This window comes from Miscanthus floridulus, chromosome 11 (genome assembly GCF_019320115.1).
Source record: "Miscanthus floridulus cultivar M001 chromosome 11, ASM1932011v1, whole genome shotgun sequence".
Taxonomy (NCBI): domain Eukaryota; kingdom Viridiplantae; phylum Streptophyta; class Magnoliopsida; order Poales; family Poaceae; genus Miscanthus; species Miscanthus floridulus.
This window is the reverse complement of record NC_089590.1, coordinates 38,948,030-38,958,804: the sequence shown is the minus strand read 5'-3', so window position 1 is coordinate 38,958,804 and position 10,775 is coordinate 38,948,030. Positions and strand designations below refer to the sequence as shown.

The 10,775-nt window shown below is 40.2% G+C and overlaps 1 protein-coding gene across 1 annotated transcript; it reads right to left on the bottom strand.

Annotated features, from left to right (window-relative positions):
• Window positions 1-2,030: 2,030 nt before the first annotated feature.
• Window positions 2,031-7,035, bottom strand: LOC136493008 (potassium transporter 19-like). The gene is made up of 9 exons (XM_066489035.1): window positions 6,896-7,035; window positions 6,076-6,298; window positions 5,452-5,700; window positions 5,076-5,126; window positions 4,135-4,395; window positions 4,009-4,061; window positions 3,701-3,815; window positions 3,370-3,624; window positions 2,031-3,302 (listed from the first exon to the last, which is right to left on the bottom strand). The coding sequence occupies exons 1-9, from the start codon at window positions 7,019-7,021 to the stop codon at window positions 2,263-2,265; spliced, it is 2,373 nt and encodes a 790-aa protein (XP_066345132.1). The 5' UTR covers window positions 7,022-7,035; the 3' UTR covers window positions 2,031-2,262.
• Between the last annotated feature and the right edge of the window lie 3,740 nt (window positions 7,036-10,775).

The window sequence follows — 10,775 nt, the reverse complement described above, 5'->3', positions numbered from 1 at the left end:
ATAAACCATAGAACTAGCAAGTAATGAAGACTACTGAGTGCAACAAGGCCACTTTTCCTTTCTCAGGGCATCAGGATTCTGCTCCATCGCTGCTTTTGCTCGGCGTGCACGCTCAAGCTTCTTCTCCCTCTCCTCCCTGTACGCAGCAACACGCCTCATTTCCTCCTGTTCCTTGTGCTCCTTTTTTGCAGCCTCCTCTCCGCGTCTCTTTTCCATCATCTCCTTGTCCTTTGCCTCCCACCGCAACAGATTCTGCATCCATTCCTTGTCTTCAGGCTTGATCTCAGTGTTGATCCACTCCTCAAAATCTCAGAGCGGTGGAGGGGTCTGCAAAAAATATAATTGTTACAAAACAAAAAAATCATGCAAGATGTCATATGACACAAACATCAATTTCTCACCATCTTGTTAATGCGGCGCTGACGAAGTGTAGGCTTAAACGTAAAATTGGAACACATCCAATACCTCTGCCTATACGTATCATCTTCATTGGACTTGGCTACCTTGTAAGGATCACCGCAAAAGCACATGGGCACTGGAACAGCATTAAGCAGAGGCAATGGGCTGAAGGCATTTCTGGTCATCCGGCCATAACTACAATTTAGCCATTTTCATTCTAAGAACCGAAATTAATTAACATTAAACCCTATACCTAGGGTTTCCCATTTGATCCACAACAATGAACCCATAACATAACAACGTGCGCTGAGGTTATCTTAGTTTGCTAGCTTTTCCACGTCTTGGCATCCTACGATTGTATAATATAAATATTAAAATTGCATGAAACCCTAAGTAATGACGATTCTTAAGTTAAAAAATTCGACTAATATATACCGAATTGATGTGAAAAAAAGCTAGAAGGGAGCGAGGATACTTTGCTCTAAAAAATTTACGGATCAAATCAAAGTTTTCAAGGTCCAATATGCCAATTCGTGAGGTAGGGCGAAGTGGGGAGAGAAAAAACCCGAGAGAGAAGAAAGAAGAGGAAGAAGGCTCGGGCAGGAAGGTTGAGGGCCGGGTTAAAACATCACCTCGGGGCCATGGATCTTGGCGCCGTTCTCGACGCCAATAACCACGGCGCCAAGATCTACGACGCCAAACTGCCTGTCAAATCACCACTACGTCTACATCGAGCCCAAGACCTAGGCGCCAAAATCTATGGCGCCGAGATGTGTAAACTCGGCGCCACCAACGATGACGCCGAGCTAAGGGTCTAGATTTTGAAATCATACCTCCAGGGGTATATTTGTGATTTTTTTTTCAAAAAAAAGGCTAAAAAACAAAAAAAAAATTCGGCCCCAAACACCGATCAGGTTTACACACATTTCTTTCCCGTCTAATCCTCTCTTTTTGCATTCATTTCTTGGCATCAGTCTCCGCCTGTCCGGGCAAGCGATCCATTTCATAGAGCGTTCGTCCCCTGGGTGGTCGTGGTCGTAAGTCGTTCGACGATATGTCCGAGAGGGAGGAGAGGCGCATCAACGGGGAGTTGGGGACGCATGCTTCGCGTTGTGGCCGCTCGTGAGTGCTGCATCGGCCATTCTACAGTACGTCCTCCCTGCCACCATTCTTAATCGATTTGGTTTATTATGTGATTGTTAGTTTGTTCTTCTTTCCTGTCTTTTCCATTTATGTGATTTGTTTTATACTGATGGTCGGTGATTCAGCGGGGTATATCAACTAGAAATGAAATGTTGATGTGCCTTAGAGTTTGAGCAAAAGTGCTTAGGCCTATGTGGGAATAAGTTTTTTGTTATAGACACAGGAATACTGCTGCTTAAGGTGCAATGTTTATTTTCCCCTTTTAGAGTTGTTCGAGGACTCCAAGTTTTCAAAAAAAAAAGATGCTTATTTAACACTTTAGTACATCACTTAAAGTGCATAGAACCATTGGCATACATTGTGAAAACATGAGTAAATGATGGATGAAAACACACAAGTATTGCATCGAATGTGTTCAGTACATACAGGCAGGTGTACCATACGTAGCAACAAAGCCTACGATTACATATTCGTGCGAAAAATAACAAACAGGCCTACCCTAGGGTGTAGGTGTATTGCCGGACACACGATACAGGTCTTCATGTAACACGCCAACACATTGTTTATAGCATCACAAGCTTATCAACACACACATAAATCATGTTGCCAGGGACACTGCCTGTCAGGGAAGTGCAATATGTGCTTAATAAAGAAAACCAAACACAAACCTGTATTGGTGAAACCAATGCAGCTCCCTCTGCAGTAGTCTCTTCATGATGCTTAAATTTCATATACCATTCCCACTTTGAGCAACTTCTGCCTTGGGATTGCAAAAGCCTTCTCCCCTTGCCTGAAGTTCTTCCTCAGGAACGAGTACATGTGGTTGACAACAATCTTTTTGACAAAGGAAGAATTTGATCCTGCCCTGATTTCAGTTTCTCCAAGAATATAGACCACTCCTTTCTGCAGCTCCCTCTGAATAAATTGTTTTTCTTCTGCAATTGTGCGGGATTGGTCTTCGCTAATCCTTCCAGATGAGTGCGCTGAGTAGCTGCTTATGGGAGGTTGGGTGAGATCTGTAGTTTCACTTGGCGTCAGTGCCTCTTCAATGTACACTGTGGAGCCGCTGGCTTTACGTGTTCTTGTGTTACTATCTGTGATGGAGGTTGCTTCAGCCTCAGTTTCCTGAATTTGCATGTTTGTGATAAAATGCCCTTCTTCAATATATGATTGGAGTCCTTCAACAAGGGAAGCAGCAAATTCCTTAGCCCCTTCTATGGTATCACTGTACCCATATCGTGCCACACACCGAAACATCCGGGAGGTTCTTGACTCAACTTTCCTGAAGTGGAATCGTTCTGAAACCTCAACATGAGGGATCGGCAGGTGTTTAATGGAAACAAACACTAGGATTGAATGAACAAAGGGTATTTTCTCAATGAGGTGGGGGAAAATTGGTGGGACACCCTGCACTAATTCTGTATAGAGGAAGCCTACCCCAGGAGTTCTTTTTACGTCATGTGCTTGAATGAGTTCTCGCATATCTTCATTTGTAACTATGTGCTCAAGCTCGTACCAGTATTTCTTTACGTGGACATAATGCCAAACACCCATGATCGTTAGCAGAACTGCTGTAGTTACAATAGGAAGGTAACCCCCTTGTTTGAATTTGTATAGAACTGAAGAAAGATAGACAAGCTCTATGGAACCAAATACCAGGCAGAAGGGTATTATCAGCCAAATGCTCACCCTCCATATGAGAAGCATCACAATTACAAGCAGAATAGTTGTAATAACCATCACAGAAGTAACACAAATTCCTGCACAGAATTAACTAGGTGTCATGTTTCACAAAGCAGAGTAGTATAGGATTCACGTTTGTCTTACCATATGCGTTGCCAATATTAGTCGTTGTCTTGAAACCAAATGTTACTATCACACAAAGCAACCCAAGAACAAAGTTTATCTCCGGAATGTACACCTGCCCCTCATAAAGTTTTGAAGTATGGAGTACTTTGACCCTTGGAAAGCAGCCCAATTTTTGTGACTGTGAAATGATTGCGAATGAACCGGATATCATAGCCTGACTTGCAATTATCGCAGCAGAGACAGAAATTATGAAGGTTGGCCAGAACATTGGTCCTGCAAACAAGATACAATTGTGTTTGATTCAAACAAAAGATGGAATTGAGGCACTACATCATCTTGAATAATTTACCTGGAATTGATTTATAGAAAGTTTCAAGAACATGTTCTGGGTGTTTACGAAGGAACGCCGCTTGACCAATATAAGCTAATGACACTGACGGGAACAAAATAAAGCTGAAACTGATCTGAAATATAAAACAACACGATTGCTGTCATCTTATGTTAATCACAGCATAATAAGATGTAAAAGGTTAACATTAATTCCTGCACTTTGTATTGGTTACTATTTTTAAGGATAACAAAAATGCAAATGAAACCTTAACGTGACTTTCTCTGGAGCCATTTCTGATATTAGTTTCAGAAAGAACATACACATACCTGAATTGACCTTATGTTGAAATGGCCTAGATCAGCAAACATAGCTTCTGTGCCTGTTTTGTGCCATTGAGGGTTAGGGTGTTAGGGAATTGATTTTGTGATATGCTTACATACATCGAAAGTCACCTGTAAAGCATAAAAGGATGCCCCCAAGGGAGATCCATGCATCCTTTCCATTCGTTTTGAAGTAGTCTACGATGTATTTTGGATAGAAAGCTCTCAAAACACCGATGTCGTATTTGATTAAGTTGTAAATTCCAATGCCACCAATGAACAGGAACCACATCAGAATAATGGGTGCAAATGCATAGCCAACTTTGTCTGTTCCAAAACGCTGAACAGCAAACAGCACCACCAGAATGGCAACAGAGATCCATACCATTTGCTCTGCCGAGTAAGAATAGAAAAATGAAACCCAAAGAAATTTTTGTTAGTGATGACATGAGAGTTATAGTAGTAGGAAACCACTTTGTTGTTTTTCCTTTTAATAATAAAATATGCTCCCTGTCCATATACATCATTGCTATACTTATTTCTTTTTATGTGTGTCATGCCAGCAGAGCAAGCAGCAACCGAACCCACAGAGTGGCCCTGCTCCCTGCTCGGGTGGGGGAGCAACGACGGCAACCACAGGCAGGCCTGCGCTAGTGGTTAGCAGGATGCATGAGCAGCGAGCTACGACAACGACCTGGCGGGCAATGCTAGCGGGGAGCTAAGACGGCAACATTGGTGTTTTCTTTCTGTGAGAAGACGTGTGTGTCGAACTTATTACTGTGTACATTGTTTTTAGTTTTGCAGCTACCACGGCCAGTGGCTGGTGACCAAACAGCTCGCCACCAAGGTGGACAGATGCTCTTGTGCACAGAGAAACCTCGCCTTCTCACCAAACAAATGGTTTTACAAGTTTGTCTGCACATTACAAGATATTCTATCAAATCAAATACTTGAGTGACAAATAATTCCTGTTAAGTTAGTATGTGCAAGGATTCTTTCAACTTTCCTGAAGCTGCCCTTCGTATTTTCATTTTTTATGCTTTTGTTCTACAATCAAGTCAAATAGCTCTTACCATGTTTCAGCTGAGGTGCTCTCTCTTGGAGACCACTCACCGCAGAGAGCACTGAAACAAATCCACAAAACATAGATCACGTCATTTTGACATATCTTATTTGGTAAGGAATGTCTCACTAGCACAGATAGATCATAGGCAGCATGTCAATGTGCAAGTCTTCGTTAACAAGAATGTTCACCAACTTTACAACTATGCCTTATAAATGTGTCACTAAAGGAGTAAAGGATATTTAGCATGCCTTCATCATCATGTATAATTATTACTTGTACTTTACTGCTAATACTTAATTACTTGTATGAACTCACATATACAACTGAAACCATGAGAATAACCAGTAAAAGGAGGCATCACTTGAAGTTCCAGTTATAGTTACCGGATATTGCTGGGGTCAAAACACCATCGCTGATAACCATTGAGGTGCCCAGCATGGTAAGGAGGAAAATGGCAACCTTAGCCACCATGCTACTTTCCAGCATCTTTTTCGTCCATTGAGCCCTCTTCATAGGGGCTGATACTGTTTGTAGGCCATAGTTTGAGACCATTGCATCGTCTGCTTGCTGATTTGGAATCAAGCTCACTTTTGCATACCGCGATATCAATGAGTAAAGTGCAAATGTGCCACCTACAAGATTATGTTCTTGTAAGGCCGGTGCAGCAAGAACTGTACGTGACATATGAAACAATAATCTGTTTTCCACAAGGCATTATTGTAACCATTTCATATAGTGGAGCCCAGTTTTTATATATACCATTGTTGTTCCTTGATCTAGCAGAAAAGTGCTAAAAATAAATAGTACTCGTATTATATATAGAAAAGTACAGCATCATTTTTCCCTTGTCTGGAAACATCTGAGGATGAATTATAATGCTTCTTGACATATAGTTGATTCCCATCTCATCATATTATGAAAGCAAGGAAATTAAAAAGCTGAAGATAACGAGAGTAATTTCTCCAGCGACGTGAAATCTAAAGGATTCTTAGATAAGGAAAACTTACCATCGCCATTGTCATTTGCATACAGAACAATGAAGACATACTTGATCATAGGTAGAAGAATTATGCTGTAAAGAATAAGTGACAGGACTCCATAGAGGTCATCAACATTGCTGATGCCACTTGTAAAGGTGCTTGCATACACATACAGCGGTGATGTGCCTATGTCACCATATATCACTCCAATGCACTGGAATGCCAAATGTAACGTTCGAGCCCAACTATCCTGTCTCATGTAGTGAATATATGTAGTAAGTATGAATATCCAATCCACAGCATAGTTCAAATTAATTATTATTTTTTTGTAAATCATAGATATTATGTTTGTTTCAATCCTTTACTTCATGGCTTGAATATCATATAGAAACTCATTGTGTGTTTACAGTGATAGTTATTTCACAGTGCTCAAGAACCCATTTAATCTATAGTGTCAAAAAGCTCTCTCATCTTTGAACAAGAATATCATATAGAATCTCATCGTCTGCAACAGGCGATTTTTACAGAGAAACCGAATCAAAGTTGGTGGATGAACAAATATCTGTTTCTTTGAATTGAAATAAGGAGCTAACTTGAAATTTTAGTTTGTTTTAGTATATTGTTGACTGCGTTATCCTTATATGTCATCTCTGTGTGCTTATACTCGCAAGGAGAGAGAGGGAGAGGGAGAGGGAGAGAGAATATGTTCTAGGATCAGATGCAAGCTATGAACATAGCTGTTTATTCTTCCCTAGATCTTTTGCTAATCCAAATAATAAGTTCATCATGCTATACAAGCGATATATAATGGAACACTAGAGAACAAATTATGGGATAAGAAGCAGACCTCGGAGACATGATATCCATTGCCTGATACTCTTTCTGCATCCTCATATAGGGAGTCATGACGCTGAAATTTTGCACCAAGTATTTTGGCTTCTCTAGGATTCTGTTTATCCGTTTCAAGAGCCATTTGTAAAGCTCGAAAGTTCTAGGGCTTCCAGGAAACGTTTACCTTATGCTGCTTTTATAGACATGGAAGGGGCATTCTTATATGTGTGTGTTTATGTAGTGCAGGCATTATTTGCCTAAACAATCATTTAGCCCATTTACACACTGTTTAAACGCTACACAGTGGTACGCCGTTTCTGTTTAATCAACCGTTTATCCTATGTAATTAAGTGGCAGTTTAGGCCGAATAATGGCTAAACGCCAAGTGATCGACTGTTTAATGTTTATTAGGATAACACTGAGTGCAGGGTGTTACATGGAAGATAAAAGTAGAAATGTATGATTTAATAAAGGCAAGTCCATATGTTTTGTATACAGAAATTCTATGTGTCAAGATTTGATTTTCTGCCGCTGGGGTCTAGGTACTTTCACGGTTGTTTTGTTTTAAATGTAAATGATTAAATTCTTTTCTAGTATACACACTCCGTCCCATAAAAAAGTCGTTATGGGATGTGTGTAGGTTAAAAATCTCAACGTTGACTAAATTTGTAGAAAATACGAGTGACATTTATATCTTCAAATAAGTTTATTATGAAAGTATATTCAATGATCAATCTAATGATACTAATTATATATTATAAATATTAATATTCTTTTATATATAATTTGTCAAAGTTAAGAAAAGTTGACTTCTCGGGAAGCGATAACAACTTCTATTTTGGGATGGAGGGAGTATTAAGGTACTTATTGCAAGCACCATCTATGTATGATATACCACGAATATTTGTGATTAGTGGCAGTATGTATGTACTCCTAGAAGTACAAAAAATTTGCCTGGACTTCAAAAATGATGTATACAAGTTCAGTGACAATGACAGAAATTCATATATATATTTGTCGAGAATAAAACAGTGTAGTACAAAACAAAATGCAACAAACAATTAGTTGCTGATTCGATGACACGTGTTTTTGTAACTATATGAAAAATGGCTTATAGTGCTTGTCCTCAGCGTAATCCTAGCTTTTCATGTACCGTTCTCTGCTATTTTAATAAGAACATCAAGTCATTCCTAATGAAAGCTGTGCTTTCTGTATGTTTTTTTTCGTACATTTTTTTTAAAATATATCTATACATAGTATATATATGTACATGCATAGCAAATTATGTATTTGAAAATACCAAAACGTCTTATAGTTTGGAACGGGGGAGTAGAGATGACAAACAAAGGAACTCCTTACCTTCAGGTTTTGCTGCCCTTTCTTCTTTACTCCTTTCAGTTTTGCTTGGAGACGAGATTGTTAATTTTTAACTTTGTATTAGCTAAAGTAATAAAACAATATTTTTTCTGTGCTATTACCATATGCAAAAAGATGGAAGAAAATAGGCACCAGCTAATATTGAATTGCAAGCATGGTAACTTTGTAATTAATTATTGTCAACGAAATCATTGAGTTTTTAATGCAGTAATCATACTGATTAGCCTGTTTGCCCAACAGCCAAGTGTTTCTTCTTACCTCAATCTGCTGTACTATATAGCCAATGATTACTACGAAACTATTTATCTATGGCAGTCGCCAATGAGGTACTTGATGTTGGCGAGTCGAAATAACTTATCTCCGCAAGGGACACAGCAAATCAGAATAGGAATAGTACTTCCACAATAGTTAACAATGTGATGAGACTTGTTTAGCTCCAATAATTGCTGTTACGTGGTTGGCCCCGTACAGATCCTATGTACATTGTACTTTGGTCTTGACGATGATGTTGTCTAGTCGAAATAACTTATCTCCGCAAGACAGAAAATCAGAATAGGAATAGTACTTCCACAATAGTTAACAATGTGATGAGACTTGTTTAGCTCCAATAATTGCTGTTACGTGGTTGACCCCGTACAGATCCTATGCACATTGTACTTTGGTCTTGATTCATTATGCTTTAACTGAAAAGTCAGGTGTCAGCACGTAGATCGAACGAATGAAACTGACTCGATATCATGGCCGGCTCCGACGAACTAGGAACGCTCCGTTCGCTTGGCTTATAAGTCCGTACTTTTTCAGCCAATAAACAGTATTTTTCTCTCATAATAAATCAGTCAACGGTACTTTCAGCCATGGCTTATCAGCTAAACGAACAGGGCGTCCAATTGGTCATAGGATGCATAGACAAATTGGGGGCCATACACACAATTGCACCTATAACAACTTGGCAAAGAACACATTATTCTGAGAACCTTCACATGCCTTCAAGGCTTCAACGAAAACATAAAACATATAATCTGCAGCCTACGGGCCTTTCTATCAGATGGTTGTTGGTGCACTTTGGAAAAGAAAATTTACTGTTAGATCAAGATAATAAAAAAAGGAGGCACACACAGATATCTTAGAGTCTTGCCACATGTGTTGTTTGACATAGCGCCAAACGGTAGTGGCTCCTTGTTACAGTGTATGGAGGAGCCAGAGCTAGTAAAGCCAAAAATAGTGACTTTACCGACTCCTAGTTCATTTTGAGATGAAAGAGAAAAACAACTCCTTGCTACCATGCACAGATGAGTCTAAGCTGGAGCCATCTAGAGCTCTAACAAAAGGGCCATAATCTTGACGTTTTAAATTTCAACCAATCTCCTTGCAGAATTAATTATTATGCAAGGGTACAGATGTGTACAATTTTAGGGCCCCTCTGGAACGTAGGATTTCACAGGAATCTTACAAAAAATCACTGGAATAAGTACATTTTTCACAGGAAAAAGTAGGAAACAGGAAAAATTCCTCCAACCCAAAGGGGGCCTTACTTTCCTAGACCTCACCTTGTGTGGGAGCTTTCAGCATTGGTTATGCTCTTATAGTCTTTTTAATGTTGTTTGTACTGTGTTCACCCATCAATTGCAAATAACTGTAGATTTTATGGTGGTGTGGCCTTCTCTGTCTGATTTTATCCGCCCCCTCTACTCAAGTCTTGGTTAATGGAGAGCAGGGTGCATCCATACATCATCGGCGTTGCCTCCGTCAGGGTGACCCCCTCTCCCCCATGCTTTTTATACTCGTCATGGATGTTCTGAACGCTTTGGTGGAATATGCAACTAGAGAGCAAATGCTCCAGCCATTTGCTGTGCAACATGCTTGACATCGAATCTCCTTCTATGCGGATGATGCTGTGGTTTTCTTGCGGCCATATAGGATGGACCTTCAAGTCATCAGGACAATCCTGGATCTATTTGGCCATGCCTCAGGTCTGCGTACTAATCTAACCAAGAGCTCAATCTCCCCCATCCACTATTCTACAGAGGATCTGCAGCTTACAGCGGAAATTCTGAATTGCGCAGTCAAGGAATTCCCTTGCACATATCTTGGGCTACCCCTTTCTATACACAAACCCACCAAAGAGGTGCTGCTACCCCTAGTTGATAAAGTGGCTGATCTTCTCCCATGGTGGAAGGCACAACTAATGAATAGGGCTGGTCGCTTGATCATGGTGCGGGTGGTCATGATAGCCACGCCCATTTATTTAATGATTGCCTTTGATCTCCCTAAATGGGTAATCAAGGCAGTGGATAAAACGAGGAGAGGTTTTTTATGGAAAGGGCAGGAACAGGCAAATGGAGGCAATTGTTTAGTTTCATGGAAAAGGGTACAACGCTCGCTTGAGTATGGTGGCTTGGGGATCCATAATCTTGAAAAACTTGGCTGGGCTCTAAGGATCCGTTGGCTTTGGGCCCAAAAAACAGATCCCTCAAGACCTTGGGCTGGTTTTCAGGTTCAAATTCCTCAGTGCGCAGAAG

Coding starts and splice junctions, on each gene's coding strand:
- LOC136493008 (XM_066489035.1), bottom strand. CDS start 7,021: ATGGCTCTTGAAACGGATAAACAGAATCCTAGAGAAGCCAAAATACTT. Junction 4,396..5,075: donor AGCACCTCAGCTGAAACATG/GTAAGAGCTATT, acceptor CTTACTCGGCAG/AGCAAATGGTATGGATCTCT. Junction 3,816..4,008: donor TCAACATAAGGTCAATTCAG/GTATGTGTATGT, acceptor TTTATATTTCAG/ATCAGTTTCAGCTTTATTTT.